Here is a 22807-nt window from a genome sequence, read left to right on the forward strand (position 1 = left end):
CACAACCCTCACAGCCAGAACTGCAGACTACTTATAACAAAGGAAGTCTCAGTCCACAGTGTTCATAAATGCTGACATATTTTCACGGTGCCGTTGGGATAAGATGTCAGAGGCATGGCTAGTCTCTAGGTATCATTCCTGAGGTAGAAAATTGTAAGATTGTGCCAGTAAAGCACAGCCTACTTTGCAGGATATAGATCAATGCAGGATGGTTGGCAATGTTGACATAGTTCAACAAAACACCTGTAGCTTTTTACGGCAGTGCAAAATTGTCCCCACTGTGGTTAGGGTCAGCCATTGAGCTGGCTCTGCTTGAAAGCAATCCCTAATCCTATCCTACATGCAAGTCCCATTCCCCCGCACCCTGTCTGTGCATGGTGCCCTGCCACATTACCCCTTCAGCATTCCCCACAAAGCCACCCGTCTACATTCCAACAGCTAAGCATTCGGACCTCGCACTCATCACAATTTCCTACAACACTATTTCCTCCACACAACACTCAGTTCCCACTCCTTCCTTGTTCCCTATGCAGTCTTCCAGGCAAATTATGTCTCCACGCTTTACCTGCAGGACATCCTGCTGCTTGAAAATAACCTATTTGTGAAGGCCAGGAAACTTTGTTTTGTGATTTAGGACAACTTCGCCTGACTGTTCAAACGCATTTTCCATAAATTCAGCCAACTTCACTAGCTAAATTACAATCTTCACCTCCTATATCCACACCATCAAACGGCAGCATTGCAGCCAATCTCACAAAATTGCGTTTTTCAGCAAAGAATCTGCATCTTTGAAATTTGATTTGATTTGATTTTGAAATTTATATAGCGCACAATTGCCCTGGAGCGTCTAGGCGCTTTGCAGAGGAGGAAGCCGGAAGTGGTGCATTAGTTTGAAAACAGCCATGTCTTTAATAGTTTTCTGTAACCGAACAGTGTTGGGCAGCTTTTGATATTTAGTGGGAGCAAGTTCATAACCTCACAGTGCCCAGTACAAAGCTTCTTCCTCCCCAGCTGGCTTTCTTAAATTTAGGTGTCTGGAGGAGTTTGCTCTGCGCTGAACTTAGTTGCCTTGATGGATGGCACCATGGTTTCAGGAAAGTTGGGCCATTTCCGTGTACAGCTTTATATGCTAAGCATAGAGCCTTGAAGTCTATCCTTTTCTTGATAGGAAGCCAGTGGAGTTTTTCTAAGCCTTCGGAGATAGATTGAAATTTGTGAATGACTAGCAGTAATCTAGCAGCAGCGATTTGTGCTTGCTGAAGTTTAATCATGTGTTGTTTCTGAAGGCCTAGATATAGTGCATTACAGTAGTCCATTTTTGCCAAGGCTAGGACGATCACTAGCTTCGAGGGGGGGGGGGATGAAGGAGCGCACTTTACAAATTGATTTTAGAGTAAGAAACACTGATGAGACGACTTTGTTGACCTGTTGTTGGAAGGTCAGTCTGTTATCAAAGATAACACCCAGGTTCCTCACTTTCTGGACTGGAGATGGGACAGCACCCATACCGGGGGGCCACCAATTTTGTGCCCAAAAGGATGTGTCAGAGCCTAATAGGAGTACCTCAGTTTTTGAACCATTAAGCTTCAGACAGTGAGTTCCCATCCAGTTATTGATGTGAAACATACACTGGTTAAAACGCTCGGTTGTTTCCTCTAGATTGCTAGAGCTAGATACCACAATTTGGGTGTCATCAGCGTAGTATAGAATTGTGAAGCCGAATTGCCTGATAATCTTGGCCAGAGGGGTCACATAAAGGTTAAACAGGGTGGGGCTTAAGGAGGAGCCCTGTGGCACCCCGCAAGGCAAGGTAAACTCTTCTGAGCAAAAGTCCCCTATCTGAACATATTGATATCTGTTGTTCAGAAAGGATTTGAGCAGTGTTTGGGCAGAGTTCTTCATCTCTTGAACCCTTCTAATTAAGATCTCATGGTTTACGGTGTCAAAGGCCGCTGACAGGTCGAACAGGATCAAGGCGGCCTTGGCACCTGTGTCCAGTATGGCCCCTGATCTCCTCTGCTGCCATGATCAGGGCAGTTTCAGTGCCATGACCTTGTCGGAAACCATACTGAGAGGAGTCCAGTAGATTTGCAGATGCGGTAAAGGTTGTTGTTTGGGAGTTTAGGATTTTCTCCAGGATCTTGGATGGGAAGGGGATCCTTGCTATTGGTCTGTAGCTGTTATTGTCATTGCGATCTAGATTGGTTTTTTTTTTTAGCAATGGACGAATGGATATTAGTTTCCATGCGTTTGGGAAGACACCTGACCTAATAATCTCTTATCTCTGAGTTGTTCGCTTATTATGTTAGGTGCCATGTGGAATACGTTGGGAGGACAGGGGTCAGATGGTGCTCCGGATTTGATTGATTTAATTACCTTCTCTACTTGCTCTATGTTTGGTGGTTCAAACGAGTCTAAGACAGTGGAGGGGGTTGAGGAGATTGTGGCTGGCATTTCTACCATGCTAAATTCCCTGTCTAGGAGTGACTTGAAGATAATTTCTACCTTGTTCTTAAAAAACCCTGCTAGTTGGTTACAGAAGTCTGCGTCAATGTCTTTTATGTGGTTCAGGAAGCTTGACTAGCTTTTTTAATGTTGAGAATAGTGCTTTGCTGGAATTGCCTGCTTGTTGAATCTTATTTGAAAAGTAGTTACTTTTCATTTCTAGAATGAACTTTTTATAGGTGCTCAAAGACTGAGAGTATAGCGTTTTATGAGTTGTTGAGTAGTTGCTTCTCCAGCGCCTCTCTGCCTGTCTGCAGAGTTGTTTCTGTTTGCGCAAGGCATCACAGAACCAGGGCTCAGATTTTTTTACGCGTTTGCTAGTTACGCTTTTTTCTGGTGCCAGTAAGGTCACTGCGGATTTAATCCAATTGGAAAAATTATCTGTTGATCTATTTGTATCGTGTTTCAGGTCAGGTATAGAGGAAGACAGAGTGTATTGCATCTGCTGGGGGCCAATGTTCCTCCAGTTGCGTCCTCTGGTTATCATGAGGGGTTTGTGCGCCTTGGGGATATGATGTGTGGTAGTTATCGTGAACAAGATGGCTCTATGGTCTGACCATGGGATTGGCAGAATTTCTTGAATTTGAAGATGTGGGTTGGAAGTGAAAATTCCATCCAAAGTGTGACCAGCTTCATGTGTGGGGTGCAATACTTTCTGTTCCAGGGAAGCATTGGACATCATCTCTATTAGTGATGTTGAGTTATTATCATTTGGATTTTCAAGGTGGTAGTTGAAATCGCCTAATATACAGTACTTGATTCTATCACTTGACTAATAATTTCCTCGAATTTGCTTTTGCTTTTTGAACTGGGAGGTCTGTATAGTAAAGTGCCATTAAAGGTGTAATTGGCACTCAGATTGATTCTGAGGGAGAGTAATTCACAGTCGGGGTTACTTCCTGCTGGGGAACCTTTAAGTTCCAATGAATTATTGACTATGATTGCTAGTCCGCCTCCACATTTATCTTGTCTATCGTTATTAATGATAGAGAATCCTTGAGGTATAGCCAAGGCCAGATCGCAATCTGTGGTTCTATTTGTCCATGTTTCGGACACAAAGGCCATGTCAATTGTATGCGAGGACAATAGTTCTGCAAATTCTATGTAATGTTTTATGAGGGAACGAGTGAAATTTAACCTGCCTATACTTCTCCATTGTCCCTATAGGTATCTCTACACCAGAAGCATTGAAATCACGCTGTCTTCAGTCAAGTGTTTCCACAAAATAGCCTCTAACTACAGAGCGACCAAACTGCAGCAGTTCTGTGCCCAGCTCTTCTCTCTTGTCATTCCAGAAGACCCCACGTTCCATGCCCAGCTGGATCTATACAACTATGCCCTCGCTAGTCAAGACCCCCAGCTAGCAGAGCTCTGCCTGCAGTTCCTTGCCTGGAACTGTGAAGCGTTCACTGAATCCGAGGCCTGGTTGGATCTCAGCAGTGAGCAGCTCAGAGCATTGCTTGTGAGGTCCGATGTAGTGGTGCGGGATGAGCTCTCCCTGCTTAGAGCCCTGGAAAGGTGGAAGGCATTACACCGCCTCGATCAACATCTGATTGAAGAGATTCGCTTCCCCATGATACAACCTGAGGACCTTTTTCAGCTTCAGTTCAACTTGTCATTTTACAGTGATTTTGAGACCCTCTTACAGGGCCGGGTACTAGAGGCTCTAAAGTTCCATACGGTCTCATTCCAAACCATGGCCCAACACGTGAACCTGACCGAGGCCCCTTTTACCCCCAGGATCTATACCACTCCTGGTTGGATGTTCCAGATGAACAGCAAAGACTACAACTATTACTATGGGGTGTATCAATCATTCCAGACCCCAACTCACCCCAGCTTCCTCTTTAGGTCACAGCTTATGTCTTGGAATGCTGGCTTTCACCCTTCCAGTCAGAGCTGCAGAAACTATGGCTTTAACTGCCCTGAGGGCTCGTTTCCTCTTCTGAGTCTCATCAATGCCTATCCCACAGACCCCTCCATAAGATATGAGAATAAAGCTATCATGCGTTGCCAGGGTGATGTCATTACTGAAGTCCAGGACTTCAAGGACAGACTGGTTGTGGTGCCCAATGCGGAAAATGGCTCCCTCTTCCCCTGTCCCTCTGGCTATTCCCACTTCATACTGGTTATCCGTCCTATGTACACAGCCCTACCAGACCCCATTGTATAGGGGCACCCACTGGGCAGCCTTAAGTTGAACTCCTACTGCTGAAGAGATAGAGCCATAATGATGAGTCCCGTTAGTCAATGCGTAATAAAGTGGAGGTATGAAAAGTCATGCTCCTGATATCAGCCATATATAGGATTAAGGAAATAATGAGTCCTTCTTTAAAAATTATATAAGTCTCAGGGATAAATTAATTATTTTTTTCTCAGGGAGAGAGATGGAATGATGAGGCTTATGTTTAGTGTGAATAGAGGTGTGCGTGAATAAAGAGTTTCACAGTAAGTTTAATATAGAGGCATGAGCTATAGGGTATAACATTTCCCCAGGGACCACAAAATATGGTCTGTTGTGTGCCCGAGGGCTTCACTGATGTTACCGAGGTAGGGGGTATGGTGGGCGTTGGGGAAACGAAGCATGATCATGGTGTGGTCAGTGAGTCATGGAGTTATTCTAAGGGTTTTATTCCATACTGCCTTCTAAATAATGTCCTAGTCTCTATAAGAGTCATAGAGTTAGCAATACTCTGTTATGCTGTATCTGTATCGCTATCTCTCTACCAGCCTTCTTTACTTGGTATCATTACATCGGGCAAGTCAAGTTTAAAAAAAGAAGTAACTTCATTATTGAATTTGAATGAAATAGAAATGCATGATGTGAAAGCAAAAAACCTACGATCAAATCAGGCTTCCTGACTTGACCAAATTGTGGGATCCTAGACAATCGTTTTATTTCACATTGCCTCCTTTTTCTTCATTTCACATGTAAGAGCAACTTGAAATATGTGTTTCGGAGATATACACTGTACAAAACCTTTCTATTGGAATTGATTTTATAAACTATAATGTTCCCAAATCTTAATAAAAATCCAGGCCACTCAAAGGGTTAGACGTGACAACTGACTTGCCTCTTAGTTCACTATTGGCATTGTTGTCAGGGTGGGAGGAGGCATGAATGTTTCTACGTTCTTTTTGTTAAACTATCACTTTAAAAAATGTACTCCTCAATGCACTGATATAGCCTGATGTACTAAAGGTGAAACACTTCTGCATGTTAATGAATAAACATTTTGAATTTTGAAGAGTCTTTGTCATTTTTATACATGTTTGTTGCAACTTCAGTTATGTTGTAAATAAACGCTTGCCCATTTACTTAACATCTTTCTGAAAGTTTGTGCTTTCTTCATCAGGGGGCACATGTGAAGGTCAAGAAGGCCATATGCGCCCCCCAGCCGTACTTTGAGTATCACTGCTATAGATAAAGACCTAAGAGGAGTATTAATGTTAGTGTGACCAGATTTTGATTAGGAAAAACTGGGACAGACCAGGCATAAAAGTAGGACTAAAACCTATAGCTTTACCTTTATGTCTGACCTGTCCAGATTTTGTATAGCCTTGTATATGTGTACACACACACACTCACACACATGTGCATGTATATATATATATATATATATATATATATATATATATATATATATATATATATATATATATAGTACTTTAAGCTTATAAATAAAATACGCCTGGACAACAATGTCATAGTACAGCAGGCAGACAAGGGCGGGAATATCGTGCTATGGCCACGTGCCATGTATATGACAGAAGCCCTGTCGCAGCTCAACGACAAGAACAGTTACAAGCGGAGTGATATGGCCACAGTGAAATTGTCATGGGATTCCTTTTATTCTAGCTTGTTAGCATGGAAGAGCACGGGCCTATTAACATTGGATGAATTTCGCTTTTTGAAAAATGATCACCCGGTTATGCCAGTGATATACTTTATACCAAAAGTACATAAAGATATTGCTAACCACCTGGCAGACCTATTATATCTGCTTGCAATTCCATCATGGAAAACGCCAGTAAATATGTGGACTTCTTTCTGCAGGAACATGGGAGATCACTATCCTCATTCATTTTGGATACAGGCGACCTTTTACGTAAATTACAGGAAGTGACTTGGCAACAAGATTATATGCTCATCTCATTGGATGTATCATCACTGTACACCTCTATTTTTCATCGAGATGGGCTTAAAGCCATTCAACACTTCCTTCAAAGGAGACCTATTTGTTTTGCTGAACACAACAAAATGCTGATGTCAGTTGTATCTATGTGTCTGGAAAAATAACTTTCTTTCTATTTCAGAAATGTGTGTACCAACAAGTTAGGGGTGTAGCGATGGGAGCCTGTTTCTCCCCCAGTTACGCTTGTTTGCACATGGGACTGTGGGAGGAACAGGTCCTTGCATCGACCTATGGGAACATCCTGGAGAATAATGTTATACGTTGGTATAGATACATAGACAATCTGCTGATCATATGGAAGGGGTCTGAGCAGGAGGCTGTCCTGTTTATTGAGCAGATCAATGATAACAGCATGAACTTGAGGTTCACTAGCCAGATCAGCAAAAATTCTATATGTTTTTTGGATGTTGAAATTTTTATTGATGATAACTGTTTGCACACTAGACTACACCGCAAGACCACGGCCGAGATTTTGGTATTGCATGCGGACAGTCATCATCCAGCACATTTGATCCGCAGCATCCCTTTCGGTGAAGTGCTGCGGATTAGACGGATTTGCAGTGCGGATGATGACTGTCGGAGTGTTGTAAGCAAACCTCAGCTAGGCCTACTTAGTGCAAGGGTTTGCCCTTCTCTGCACAGAGTCCTCAGACCTTAGGAAGAAGTTGGCAATGAAACTGGAAAATACAAAGCAAAGTTTATTAAACCTTTAAAGGTGGTATTACAGTCCACACAACACCCTTCGGTATTGTATCGAGTAGCACACCGAACTAAAGCACATGGCCCCTTTCTATACACAATGAAGGGGCTCAAGAGGAGGCGGTACAAAAGACAAGAGCAGTTTCATGACCATACAAGGACATATTGGAAGGCACAATCGATGAGTGGGCGGAGTTAACAGTCTTGAGCAACTGGTAAACACATTCCTATCTGGAACCAATTAGTAACGGTCGTTGATCCTACTGCGCATGTCTGGACATGCTGGAAGCGGGGAATACTAAAAATAGCCTGTTGCCGGGCAGACTTCAGGCGCGGTGAACAAGAAGGTAGGACTAAGCACATGAAGAGCACATGGCAATGTTTGGCATACAAAATCGCAGCTGAAAATTCTAAAATGGAGTCAGCACATTTGTTACGATAATGGTCAAAACGAAGCATGACTTCTGCTAATGCTTAACCTAATCGCCGTTGATTTACAACGGACGACCCTTTCAGCATTAGCTGAAGACTTGAACTTCCTGGGAAAAGCCAGATACTCATCTCTTACATCAATGGCCATCATACTTTCCCTTCTCCCTGCCCCTGCTAAACTTTTGGAGGCCCATCTTAATCTCCATCTGAGTGCTTTCCTCGACAGTACCAACTCCCTCGACCCCTCACAGCACGGTTTCCGTAGGACTCACAGCACTGAGTCGGCGCTTACAGTGGTTGTCGATAGCATCCGTTCCAAGGTCGACACCGGTCAGACCACCCTACTGGTGTTACTTGACCTTATGGCGGCTTTCGACACCCTGTCCCCTACCATTCTGGCCAGCCGACTCAGTGAGCTGGGAGTCAAGGGTTCTGCACTCAGCCTCCTCACATCCTTCCTTGGCCAACGGAAGCAAAGGGTTAAGCTAGGAGAGTACATGTCACCTATTAAGGCCGTGAAGTGTGGGGTCCCCCAGGGCTCCTCACTGAGCCCGACGCTTTTTAACGTCTACGTCGCTCCTCTCCCCAGGCTTATAAGATCCTTTGGGCTAGAAGTTCTTTCCTACGCCGACGACACGCAGATTATGGCCTCCATTTCTCAATCTGCAAGCATAACTGCTCTTAATTTTAAAAACTGCATGGAGGCGATCGCCGGATGGATGGTTAAGAACTTCCTCAAGCTGAATGGGGAGAAAACGGAGGTCCTCATTTTTGGGGGCAAAAGCAAGACCTGGTCCATGGACTGGTGGCCTTCTATCCTTGGCGCCTGCCCCTTGCCGTCCCTTTTTGCCCGCAACCTTGGGGTCATTCTGGACACCTCCCTCTCCCTAGACAAGCAGGTCAGCAGGGCTGTGTCCACCTGTTGCTATGCTCTGAGGATTTTAAGAAAAACCACTCATTATCTTTCCCCTGAGGCACGCAAACAGGTATCAATGGCATTCATTGCCTCCAGACTGGACTATTGCAATGCCCTATACTTTGGCATTAGCAATGGTCTGGTCCAACGCCTCCAGACTGTGCAGAATGCGGCTGCCCGGTTTGTTGTGGACGCCCCTAAACGCTCCTCGGGCACCGCCATCAGAAAAGACCTGCACTGGCTTCCCATGCAGGCGAGGATTAATTTCAAGGCTTTATGCCTTACACACCGTGCCCTCATTAGTCTGGACCGGAGGCTATTCGCGCTCTGGTGGCCTACTACACCCCTGGTAGAGCACTCCGCTCTTCCAGTAAAAGCTTGCTTGCTGTCCCCCGTATAGCCTAGGCCAGATGGGGCGGAAGGTCCTTTCGCTTCCTTGCACCCAGACTTTGGAATACGCTCCCTAATGACCTCAAGGTGATTTCTTCACACACTTAGTTCCGCAAAGCACTCAAGACATGGTTATTCCAAGAAGCCTATCTCTAATCCGTCCTTAGGCGATCTTTGAGCTCCCTGTTTACCATCTTCAGCGCCTTGATGCCTACTGGTTTAGTTGCGCTATTTATAAATTTCCATTAATAATAATAATAATAATAATAATACTAGCTATCTCCTTTTTCAAATCATTCTGCATTTTGACTTCTGCAATATTGCTTTTAGTTGGTATACAAGCAGTGACACACATAGAACAAATCATAGGGCTGCATTGAATACATACACAGCAGGTGAAAATTATTGCATTTATTATACATAGGGCTGTTAATACTTTCCATCCCCAGGCAGAAATCAGAGTCCAAAGCCACCCTGTAAAAGTCCACGTACCATTTTCTGTGTGAAGGTCTGCAGCGATTTAATGAAGTTTATTAATCGCTTTATATACTGATGGGGTGTGGTCAGGTATAAACATACAGCAGCTACTACCTATAACGTGACAGGCACCACCTCTATCTGCTAGCATGACATCTAACACCATTCTATTCTGCAAAGCCACAATTCTAGCAATTTGCAATTCTTTAGTGATATTTCCTAAGGCTACAGCTGTTTGATCGGTAACAGCTTCTACTACTCTAGTCAATCGTCGCACCTTTCTGCTGTTTAAGGCAGCACCTACAAAAAAGAACAATCCTAAATTAAAATCTATATATTGTTGTAGGCTAGTGTCAGTTTGGTCAACTTTATCAGTAGTCCATGTTCTTTTATATCTATTTACAGTAATATTGTTGAACAATTTAAGATTTCGGTGATACAATGGAGGTGCCAGAAACACAGGGGGCAACAAAAATGATACATAACAAATGCCAGTCCAACCGGCTGGCAGTCTATAATATCCACGATTTCCGCATACAAAATAAGTGTTGTGTGAAGCTAAGAAGGTACTGTTATTTAAACCATCTATATTCAATACAGTGATACAATCACTGACCCCCACAGGGATATGTCCATTGCTCTGTACACATCGTTCTGCTTGCGTTTGAGTGACAGAAATGACAAAATGTTCGGCATTAGATGAGTCCCTCGTGTTGGTGAAGATATATGGCGTTGAAATATTGTCTGGTCGGTATTCCTCCCACTCCCATTTAGTTCCATTTGCTTGGGGATACCCATCTTTGTCTTGCTGGCACTCTTTATTTAACCAGAAAAGCAGTCTGCCCACTGTAGGCTTCCTAGTCGCAAAGAGCAAAGTATACCAGGCTCGACAAGAGCCATTATGCGAAAAAGGGAGAGGTATAAAAGGTGTACCTCCTTTCTTTTGATGTGCAGGCATCATCCCACAAATCCAACAGTTTGTAGCGTTTGTAGCGATGTGGGTGTGATGCAACATTTGAATGAAGGTATTATTAAGATAAGATTGTTGATGTTTCAATTCTTGATATGGGAGCGTAAAGAAATAATGCTCCTCTGGTGTAGGTGTAGTAACAACAAACAACTCATGAGCAGGAGTTGACTTCTCAACAGACCATGTTATTGTTGCCACAATCACCAAGGCAACAACAAACCCTACAGCACAAAAAATCTTCTTCTTCTTTTCCATTTTAGTCACAACACAAAACAAATCTTCCTGAAACTAAAGTAGTTGTCAGAGCTCTTACCCCTGGGTAGCCGTTGATTTCTTCACTACGGGCCAAGACGGGTCTACTCTAATGCAGGGCTAATCCCCCCCCCTTGCCACATCGGCTCTCCGTTTCACTGACCCAGGGAATGCTCAGACAACTTTCATAATGCTGCAGATTTCTCTCTCGGTCTCAAATTATATCTTGTTGCTCCAGAGACTGTTTGGTCCGGGAAGAACTCCTCAGATCCATCAGGCGTCACAGCACAACCTCTCTCTGCAGTCAGAACCTCTTGGTGGTCGGTCAACACAGCAGGATCCACCAAAGTCGGGAGTACTCGCCGACAATGGATACCATGGACCCAATTCTTCCGATTCGTGACTCGAACTGCTGTTCTTGTAGCAAGTAGCACTTGCTCTGGCCCCCGCCACCTTGGCTCCAAACTGCTCGACCTCTCGAAGGACTTTAGAAGGACGAAGTCGCCAGGCCGGAGGTTGTGGCCCTCGCCTGTGGATCTGTCAGGAAGTGCTTCTCGAACCTGTTGATGAATAGAAACCAAGTTATCAGTTAATTGTGCCAAATAGTCATTCATTAAGACACAAGGTACATCATACACAGAACTCGGTTTAGGAATTCCCCAGATATTCATTGGCCTGCCGAACAGAATCTCATAAGGTGTGAGACCTGTACGAGAATGAGGCACTGATCTTATTGACAACAATGCCAGTGGCAATGCATCAGGCCAATTCAGAGAAGTAGAAGCCTGTATCTTAGCTAATTTCAGTTTCAGAGTAGCATTGTATCTTTCCACCAAACCTGCTGATTGTGGGTGGAATACTGCATGAAATTTCTGTTTAATCCCTAATCCTTTCAGGACATACTTTATAACGTCCCCTACAAAATGAGGTCCGTTATCGCTCCACAAAAATATGAAAACACCATAGCGAGGAAAGAATTCCTTCAAAAGCACCTTTGCCGTAGTAATTGCAGTATTGTCTTTGGTGGGGTACACCTCAATCCATTTACTGAAGGCACATACCACCACCAAGACATACTCCAAATTATTACAGCGTTCAAGCTGAATATAATCCATCTGCAAAACTTCAAAAGATGCAGTCGGTGTAGCACATCCTCCTGCTGGAGTTCGTGTCCCTTTTCCAGGATTAAATTGTAGGCAAATCATACAGGACTGTACTACTCTCTTAGCTGTGCTAGCAATTTCTGGATGCTCCCAAACTTGTGTAAGTAATTTCACTATGTGCTAGCCCATGTGCCATCTGAACCATAGGTTGTACAAAAGCTACAGGCAACTTCCATCTATCCATCTGCTTGTTTCGCCAACAACCTTCATCATCCAACTCTCCATCTATGGACCATTGCTCTCGTTCTTTGTCAAAAGCGGTCCTCTGTATCTCTAGTACCTTCCTGGCATCGTGCCACCGCTCAGCTTGTGATTTCACTACATACATAGAAGTAGTATCAGGCTGCATCGCAGTCTCAAGTGCCACTCGATCTACAAAAGCATTTCCTTGTCCCACCTTATCAATCACCTTTTTATGCGCACTATATTTCACTATAGCTATTTTCTTTGGATATGTTAAGGCAGTCAAAAGATTATGTACTAGTTCTCCGTGCAATATGTGCATCCCGTGTGATGTCAGAAAACCTCATTCCTTCCAGAGCAGGCCAAAATCATGCGCCACTCCAAAAGCATAGCGGCTATCTGTATAAATATTCACACACAAACCTGTTCTAAGCTCACACGCTCGTGTCAAAGCTATCAGTTCTGCTGCTTGAGCTGATTTCTGTGGTGTGCGAGCTGTCTCTACTATCGTGTGAAGCGTAGTAATTGCATATGCGGCTGAAGTTGTACCATCCGGTAACTTCAGACAAGGCCCATCGACCCACAGTTCTCCATCCACATCTGGAAGGGGCGTATCTTGTGAATCAATACAACCCTTTGTCTGTTCCTCAGTCAGAAAAATACAATCGTGTGTTTCCTGCGCCTCAGGCTGCATCGCCGGAAATGTCAACAACGTGGCTGGGTTTAGTGTTGCACATCTCTTCAATGTAATATGAGGAGCTAACAGCGTCAGCTCATATCCTGTCAGACGAGCACTAGTTAAATGCTGCGTCTTTGTTTGATTCAAAAGAGCATCAACAGCATGGGGTACCAGCACCAGCAACTTATGTGACAAGACTATCCCTTCACTCTGGCGTATTGACACAGCTGTTGCTGCTACTAAGCGAAAACAACCAGGCAACGCTCGAGCAACAGGATCAAGCACTGCTGAAAAATATGCACAAGGGCGTTGCTTATCACCATTTGTCTGTATTAAAACTAACAATGCACATCCATCCCTCTCGTGTACGTACAATGTAAAGAGCTTCGTGTAATTTGGAGTACCTAACACTGATGCTGAACAAAGAGCTTGTCGTAACTGTCGAAAAGGATTCTCACATTCATCTGTCCAAGGGAGGGGTATTGGAGTATCTTTTGTCAAAAGTGCTAACAAAGGTTTAGCGATATATGAAAATCCTAATATCCATTGCCTACAAAAAGAAGTAAGACCTAAAAATGCTCAAACCTCTTTCTGTGTGGAAGGTACTGGTGTGTCTAGAATTGCTTGAATGCGATCTGATGTGAGTGCACGCCCCTCCTTAGACAAAAGGTGACCTAAGTAGGTTACCTTTGGTCTACAATACTGCAGTTTCTTTCTTGATACCTTATGGTGATGTGAGGCAAGGAAAGAAAGCAAAGACAGCGTGCATTTCTCACATTGTTCAGGGGTATCGGCTGTTAACAAAAGATCATCAACATACTGAATGAGCGCCACACCCTCGGGTAGAACAAAGGAATCAAGCTGTCTTTTCAATGCTTGGCTGTAAATACTAGGACTCTCAGTATAGCCTTGAGGAACTCTGCAAAATCTTTATGATCGATTATTCAAAGTGAAACCGAACAAATATCGGCTATCAGGATGAACAGGGATCGAAAAGAAAGCGTTCTTCAAGTCTATAACAGAGAACGTGGTTGCAGTAGGTGGAACTAGGGTAAGAAGTGTCGTGATATCTGAAACCACTGGATATTGCGGTACCACTATCTTATTGACCTCCCGTAAATCAATAATAAATCTGTAGATCCTAGTATCAGTGTCTTTCTTCAAAATTGGGAGGATCGGACTGTTACAAATGTTAAAGGGAACTTCCTCAACAACTCCAACCTCAATAGGATCTTGTACAATTCGCATGAGTGCTTCCTCACCCTCCTGTGAAATTCGATATCGAGGTAGGCGTGGCAACACAGCTCCCTCCTTTACACTAAAATGCACTGGTGGAATAACCATCTGACCCACATCGGTATCTGAAGTAGCCCACAGAGTGTTAGGTAGGGAAGCTAATGCAATATCCTCTTGAACAATACAAACTCTGTCTGTTATTGGATAATTGTCATTCAAAATCACACGCACTCCTTCAGGGGAACATCTTATTGTGGCTCTGAAATACTTTAGCATATCAAGACCCACAATATTATCTGGAGTGTTTGGGGAAAGCAAAAACTGGCATGGAGCAGCAAACTTGTCAACATGAAATGCAAGTGGTTGTGACAATGGGCTAAGGGAAGGTGTTCCATCGAACCCTATCGATGTAATCGTTAAGCCAGACAGGGGAGCCCTCGGAACCAATTGTTTAGACAAAGCGCTACAAGTAGCTCCTGTATCAACCAGAAACTGATCAGTAGAACCCAAAACATGTGCTGTAACATAAGGACCCCTCTGATCTACTGGAACTTCAACTGATTTCTTACCCCATCCTACGCAATCCTATGCATAAGCAAAATCATGCGACTCAGGCTGCACATAATCAGACATCTGGTATTGGTTGCGCCTATCAAAAGTATTGAACCCATTTTGTACCCGCACATTGGAATCAAACCTAGCACGATCATTCATAGCACCTCTGGGTCCTGAGTTCCCCGAGCGGTTCTGCATGGATCCTCGGCCACGGACTTAGCGCTGTGAGCGCAACAATGGACACTCTTCTGCCCAATGACCAGATTTCCTACAATACGCACATTGATCAATGGCCAAAGAGGAACGAGTATAAGAGGAATTAGAAAATCCTTGTCTGCCTCTATCGCTACCTCGAAGAGGTGGACCATAAACCTGAGATAACATGAATTTTGTTTTTAATTCTTTAGACTTCTGCCCTTATCGATGTAATCGTTAAGCCAGACAGGGGAGCCCTCAGAACCAATTGTTTAGACACAGCGCTACGAGTAGCTCCTGTATCAACCAGAAACTGATCAGTAGAACCTAAAACATGTGCTGTAACATAAGGACCCCTCTGATCTACTGGAACTTCAACTGATTCCTTACCCCATCCTACGCAATCCTATGCATAAGCAGAATCATGCGACTCAGGCTGCACATAATCAGACATCTGGTATTGGTTGCGCCTATCAAAAGCATTGAACCCATTTTGTACCCGCACATTAGAATCAAACCTAGCACGATCATTCATAGCACCTCTGGGTCCTGAGTTCCCCGAGTGGTTCCGCATGGATCCTCGGCCACGGACTTAGTGCTGTGAGCGCAACAATGGACACTCTTCTGCCCAATGACCAAATTTCCTACAATACGCACATTGATCAATGGCCAAAGAAGAACGAGTATAAGAGGAATTAGAAAATCCTCATCCGCCTCTATCGCTACCTCGAAGAGGTGGACCATAAACCTGAGATAACATACATTTTGTTTTTAATTCTTTAGACTTTTTATCCTCATTGCCCTTCGCTTCTAGTTCCTGACGCTCGTAATATTGAGCCATCGTCAGGACGGATGCCAGAGAAGAGGTGGTCCAAGAGCTTTCGCTAGCTTTCAAGCGGCTAGCCACTCCTGGTAATAGATTCATAACATACTTATCTACAAACAAGTGACGGCCCGTATCGTCCGTTAGCGACTGACCACTGAAATCATGAAAAGCTTCCTCAAAACGTGTGAAGAAATCTGAAACCGGTTCATCTGTCTTTTGTTTACAAGATGCTAAAATAGTCCAATCAATCTTTTTAGGGGGAATAATCGTTTTCAATTTAGCTAATATTGCACCGGGAAGATCTAAAATCAATTGACATGGCTTTTTCGCTGGTTCCCTGTCCATATCTTCCCTCTCTATCTCCTTCCATAATGCCCCATACGCTGTGCTATCATCTATTTTACGTACGGATCTCCACATATCGGGCGGCAATATGAGCCCGAAAAATAAATCAATCTCAGCCAGTGTCATGGTACAAGAATTTAAGGCTCACTCGACTTCCTCATAAAAAGCGGCAGGATTTTTACGCTGATCAGGCAATGCAGCTTTAAGCGCAATAACATCTGCTCTATTCCAGGGAGTATATACCCAATTATAAATAAAATACCCTTTTGCATCTACAGAATATTTATCGTCACTGGTACCCGCCCCTTTAGGAGGAACATATAAAGGCGTGGCCTCTCGCATAGGCTTTGCATGCACTATTGCGGTCTTATCTGTTTCGAAAATAGATGATTGTTTCCCGTCGACCAATCTCGCTTGTTCATCTGTTTTAGCGTTCCGTTTCTCCTCTCGAGGCCGAAGCACCTCATTTCTAAGTTTAACTAGCCGCCTGATCGTATCAGCCACCCCGGAAAGAGTAAAAGGGCCTTTACGTAATTTTTTACAATCGATTGCCACATCATCAGGTTCGAGAACATCAGATACTTTTCGAAACATATCAACAACTTCTTCTGGTAAAAAATGTCCAGTAAAATATATCTGCTCTCTATCTTGCCATCCCTTAAAAGTCTCTAAAATATCCGAAACAGCAACAGTATCCTTAAGTGACTGTCGAGCAATCTTTCTAAGTTCAGCCGCACGATCGACCGGTATCATGGAGCGGGTATCAGGTTTCGTTGAATCTGCCCCGGAATCCTCATCTTCGCCAGATGGAGCGGACGGAACGACATACGGAGGCGGAGGATGATCTAACAAAGAAAAATCATCTTGCGGTTTATTAAGGACAGGATAAAGAGGTTGTCGAACAGCATATTGGCCAGATATCTGTAATCTGCGCTCCTTCTCCTGTCTCTCTTCCAACTCTTTTGCCTCCTTCTTTCTTAGTTCTTGCGCTTTTTCATATACATTCTTCCGTTGCTCTTTCTCAATCAGCGCTTGCTCACGTTTCTTACGCTCACGCACTTCTTTCACCCACATTTGCACACTCTCAAACATATCTTGTCTAGATTTTCGCTTAAACATACACTGTTCCACATACTCAATTTTTCGCATATCAAACGACCCATACTTCGGCCAAAATAACTCAGGATCCTTTCGCGTGTATTTCCTCCACAACGTGCTGTACATTATAGAAGAAAGACCATATTTCAGGTACATCTCTCTATGAGGCGTCCCCTCTGGGGGAGCCGGCTCTGATTCCTCAAGACTTAACCGGTTATTTCCACAAAAGCAGCACAACCTACGAAGTGCGCTAAAAACAGGCATGCCAAAAATAGTGCAGAATATGCAGTATTATAATCAAAGTAGCAGTTAAGGTATCTATAATACTTTGTGCCGTTCAAATCAAAATCGCATTATGGAGAAAAATCTCCTCATTACCTGCCTATATGTGTTGCAACACATATATTCCACATACACATCATTCACTAGTCATTCCAAAATTGCCACAGCAAGCGTATCCTAAAACTGCCTTGCCACTCCCAGGCTTCCAAAACCCACAGCAAGTACCATACAACGGTTCTTACCACTCACAGGGTGTCCAGATTCTTACTGCCAAGTTCTAAATTCGACCAAACGGCCACTGCACGGCAAGCCAACAGAAGAGATCTCAGTCGAGGACCGGCACCACCTGGATGGTCAGATCAGAAAGAAAGGAAAAAACGCCTTGGATGCCAAGACTCGGGTCTCTTCTGGCATGCGATCGCGTCCGCAGTGAGATTCCAATCCTTCATCACGACCACTCCTTCGGGCATCCAGGTCGCCGATGAGCCCCACATTGGGCGCCAATTTGTTGTAAGCAAATCTCAGCTAGTCCTACTTAGTGCAAGGGTTCGCCCTTCTCCGCACGGAGTCCTCAGACCTTAGGAAGAAGTTGGCAATAAAACTGGAAAATACAAAAGCAAAGTTTATTAAACCTTTAAAGGTGGTACTACAGTCCACACAACACCCTTCGGTATTGTATCGAGTAGCACACCGAACTAAAGCACATGGCCCCTTTTATACACAATGAAGGGGCTCAAGAGAAGGCGGTACAAAAGACAAGAGCAGTTTCATGACCATACAAGGACATATTGGAAGACACAATCGATGAGTGGGCGGAGTTAACAGTCTTCAGTAACTGGTAAACACATTCCTATCTGAAACCAATTAGTAAGGGAAGGGATCGAGCTTTGAGGGGTCAGATAGTTCCAACTACCACAGTTAGGAATGAACAGCCTATGAGACTAATTCTAGCATATAGCAACCAACATCATGCTATTAGAAAGATAGTCAATAGGAACTGGAATTTAATCAGCAATGACCCAATTTTGGGAGACAAACTAACTAGATCTCCCAATCTCACATTTCGCAGGGCTAGTTCCATGAATGATATGCTGGTTAGCAGTAGCCCGAGGTTATCCATAAAATACCTTGGATTCAGAATACGAAAGGCGTTATCAAATGTGTGGCATGCAAGGCATGTAAACATGGTGTCAATAAGACTGAGTATACAACACCATTCCGCCAGAAACCAACAAAAGTTGGTAAGAAATTAACCTGCAAAACTGAGTTTGTTGTGTATGTGCTGGAGTGTCCTTGTGGCCTGTGTTATGTGGGTAGTACCCGTTTGCAGGCGCACAAGAGGATACTGCAGCACATACGTGCAATAAACAATGGGGATATCACATATCCTGTTGCCCGTCATTTTGGTGACAAGCATGCAAAGAACTCTGGTGAACTGAAGTACTACTTAATTGATTCTATTCCCCCATTAAGAAGAGGTGGCAACCGTGACAGTAAGCTGAGAAAACTGGAAACTAAGTATATTTTAGAGATGGATACAAAGACCCCAAACGGTCTCAATTCTAGCGAAGATATATACACATTCTTATAGATATTTCTGTAGAACGTTTATATAATCAAATGGTATCCATTCTAATACTATGAGGATTACCTGCTGCTGCTGTATATATATAAATTTATTTTGAACAAGTTTGTATTATTTTAGATATTTTTTTTGTTGGCAATTTTCTATGAAGAATAAGGGTGATGGCACTTTTTATTATTCACTAAGTACTTTATATTATGACATGGTGACATATGTGATTGCCCACTTGGGCTATATATTTTTGTGCAATATAGGGGTGCCAAAATGCTGTCAATCATATGGAATGCTGCTAAATTGATACCAATGAATTATCAAACTTTTTATTGGTTTTAATTTTTACATCTGATCGATTTGTTTTAAAAACTGATTTTTTTTAACTTCTGATTTATGTCACGTTTAACCATATTTATATGATTATTTATAATGTTGGATATTTTACCTGGTGAGTCCTTACAGCAAATTTATGCTGAGAACGAGATGTTAAGTAGATAGGGATAGTAAGTTTTAGAATGTTTAAAACTGATCCCTGGAACTGACAATGGCAACTAATATTAATCGAAGTATCAACTTGTATCATGTGTTTATCAGTATGAAATGATGGCTTCTTTTGCACACTTACTTTGCATTTATGCACTTTACTCTATTTACTCGTTGTGTATAATGAACATTTATGGAGTATGTCTTCCATGTCTATTTATAGCAAGGTTGCACGGTCACTTTAAAAAGGAAGAAAATGCCAAGCAGCGTGTCATGTGATCAAGGTCCTTTGAGGACCGAAACGCGTAATGGCGGCAGTGCTGGGATACAATAAAATACAATATAAGCACTGGAATATTGGGTACGCTTCGTCTATTTTCCCGAAAGGTGGAGTGCATGCTTGGATGATTCAGGGTGTATGTGACTAACTGTATAAGTGAGTGATTAGGTGTCTCAGTGAATGTATCGGTGAGTGGTTGTATGAATGTCTGTTTCTGTCTATCAGTAGGTGTCTAAGGGGCATATGTAGGTAATATAGATTCTGCGAATCGGAAATTGCGATTTTTTGCGAATCGCAAAATCGAATGTAGGTAAAAATTTGCGATTTTTTTGCGATTCCCTAAAATTCGCAGAATTATTTGCGATTCCTGGATTTGCGATTCCTTATTAGCGAATTCGGTAATAAGGAATCGCAAAAACGGGAAAGAGCAATTCAGGTGCAGGATGATGACATCACAACCAGGAAGTGTGAGTCTCCATGCTGCACCTAATTGCCTGCACCTGTCCCAGAGTCAGTTGCTGGCTGAGAGACAGAGTGGAGGGTGTGTGCTTTTGGCACTGAGCTCAAACTTTGCAAAATGGATTCAAATGCTGCAAAAAAGGAAGGTGGAGAGAAGCAGGCAGAAGAACAATCCAGAAAAAGGAAGCAGAAATTTTCTGAAAGGGAGTTAGAGGTTTTAACTGAGGAGGTGGTGAGGCACCATGATCTTCTTTTTGGAAAAGCATTACTCCGTGTGCCTGAAGCAAGAAAGAGGAAAATTTGGGGAGAAATTCAGGAAAAAGTAAATGCCATTGGTGTCACCCATCGAACACCGACGTCCTCCGGAAGCGGTGGTATGACATGAGGCAAAGGTCGAAGGAGAGGGTTGCCACGAGATTGGCAGAAGCCCAAACAACTGGAGGTGGGAGCTCCAATACACCAGAGCCGACGCCCATGGAGGAGTTGGTGGAGACAACCCTAAGGCCAGAGGCAGTGACAGGCGTGGCTGGCCTGGACAGCTCTGAAGCCAGAAACACAACAGAAGGTAAGATGCATGCCAAAAACACACAATGCATTGCCATCCCACCCAGTCTGCAAAACTTGCATGCATGAATAGGAATCCGGTCCATGATTTCAGTAATACCCGGTGAAGCATTTTGAGAAATTTAGTCAAATGTCATGTACATAGGGGCAGATACACATACAAAGGTCATGTAGGCAACAGGTACAAATACAAAATGTAAAGTACCCAAAAAAGACAAACAGGCATGTAAATAGTGTCATTTCAAATTTAATAAATTGAAAAATAAAAACTAAATAAAAAAACACACAACTCATGTGTGATTTTTTTTTTTACAGATGGACTAACAACCCAAGACACTATTGCACCAGTGGAAGAGTCTGCTTCAGCAGAAGAGCAGCCAGGGCAGGAGACACACCTACAGTTCCAACAAAAAGGCGCAAAACTGTCCCTGCATTAATCCAAATGCAATCAGGATCCACAGATGCGGAAGATGAGCCACAGGATGATGTATCACCTAGGGCTTCTCAGGTCACATCACAAACCACCATTATAAACATGACTGGCAGTGGAGCCAGACAGAGGGCACGGAAGAACACCAGCAATGCCACCACAATTTCTGAGACTGTTTTTGCTGGGCTGAAGGGACAAATGCTACAAGTGCAGCGCCTGCAAAGTAAAGGCATAGCGTCAATTAAACTTCAACTGGCACAGCACAATAGGCACCTGTCTGAGGTGAGAGTCGGCATCATACAAATTGCAACATCAACAGAGGCACATTTAAATGAAGCTAGAGCTGCTAGCCAGGCCCAGGGCAGGGAGCAACAACGCCTAACAACACGGCTAGGCCAATTTGCCCGGGCTGTAAGCCGCAATCTACATTCATAGCCATGCTTTGCAGAAGAACAGTGAGCATGCAAAATGCAATGACAGACTGCTGTCAGGATGTTGCCAGGAACCTAGTGCAGGTGACCCATTCACTTGACCAGCTCCGTGCAGCTGTAACTGGGGGCATTGTTACGCCAGGTAGCATTGATACATGTGGGCAATCAAGCCGTAGCACACCTACTCCACCAATACCAGCTGAAAGGCATAGGAGTGGCCGTCAGGGAAGAGGTGTGGAGCACTACACCGAAAACACAGACCAGGCTGACGGTGCTGCATCAGGGCGTTCACGCCGTAGATGAAGCAACAGAATGCACAATGGTATGTTGTGAAGCAACACATCCCATGAGGACTTTAGTTAATGACATATTGGCACTGTGTGGGCGGATGTATGTCACTACCACGCGCGCGGTACAACGAAGTACCATTACAACGCGGTTGTAACAACGCAAGTCGTTACAACGACTTGCGTTGGGGGCGCGCAAATTTAAAAAATATAATTTACTATTCCAACACCAGTCCCCGTGGATAGTAGGGAAGGTGTTGGGATAGTAAATTAAAGGATTTATTATCCTTGAGCGCCACCCAGCGCAATTCGTTGTAACAATTTTCGTTGTTATAACTGCGTGGTAATGGTACTTCGTTGTACCGCGCGCATTGTAAACGTTGTATACCGTGTGGACATGAACACGCGCAAGTTTGTGACTTACACTCACATTGTGTGCCATTACTACTCCTGCATTTAAGGAAATACATTTTGTTTCTGATAAACAACATTAAGCATTTTGGTGTATTCTCTTACCTAGAAGTAATTTTGTGTGATGTCATCACGTCGCATGCGCCCAGCACCTGCCCAAGCTCCTCCTTCTACGCCTCCGTTGGGGGGCTGGTTCCTCCTCATTGGATGTGTCGGAGTCAGTCCGATCCACTGGGGTGCCCTTCTTGATGGCAATGTTGTGGAGCATAGCGGAGGCCATCACTATTTTGCAGCAGGTTTCCGGACTGTACTGAAGAGTGCCTCCACTCTTGTGGATGCAGCGAAAACGGCTCTTGAGTATCCCAAATGTTCTCTCAATAGTGGCTCTTGTGGATCTGTGGGCAGTGTTGTATCTCCGCTCTGTCGCTGTGGTAGGATTTAGGTAGGGAGTGAGAATGAAGTCACGCACAGCATATGCACTGGA

General features: G+C 43.7%; 1 protein-coding gene across 1 annotated transcript in view; it reads left to right on the forward strand.

Moving 5' to 3' along the window:
- LOC147702453 (galectin-3-binding protein-like) overlaps positions 1-5753 on the forward strand; it is a 50737-nt gene extending 44984 nt beyond the window's left edge. The window contains exon 4 of the mRNA XM_086931075.1: positions 3673-5753. Coding sequence (XP_086787201.1) covers positions 3673-4678 — 1006 coding nt within the window. The 3' untranslated portion in view covers positions 4679-5753. The remainder of the gene's footprint in view (positions 1-3672) is intronic.
- Positions 5754-22807: the final 17054 nt, after the last annotated feature.

This window comes from Lissotriton vulgaris, chromosome 7, assembly GCF_964263255.1.
Source record: "Lissotriton vulgaris chromosome 7, aLisVul1.2, whole genome shotgun sequence".
Classification (NCBI taxonomy): Eukaryota; Metazoa; Chordata; class Amphibia; order Caudata; family Salamandridae; genus Lissotriton; species Lissotriton vulgaris.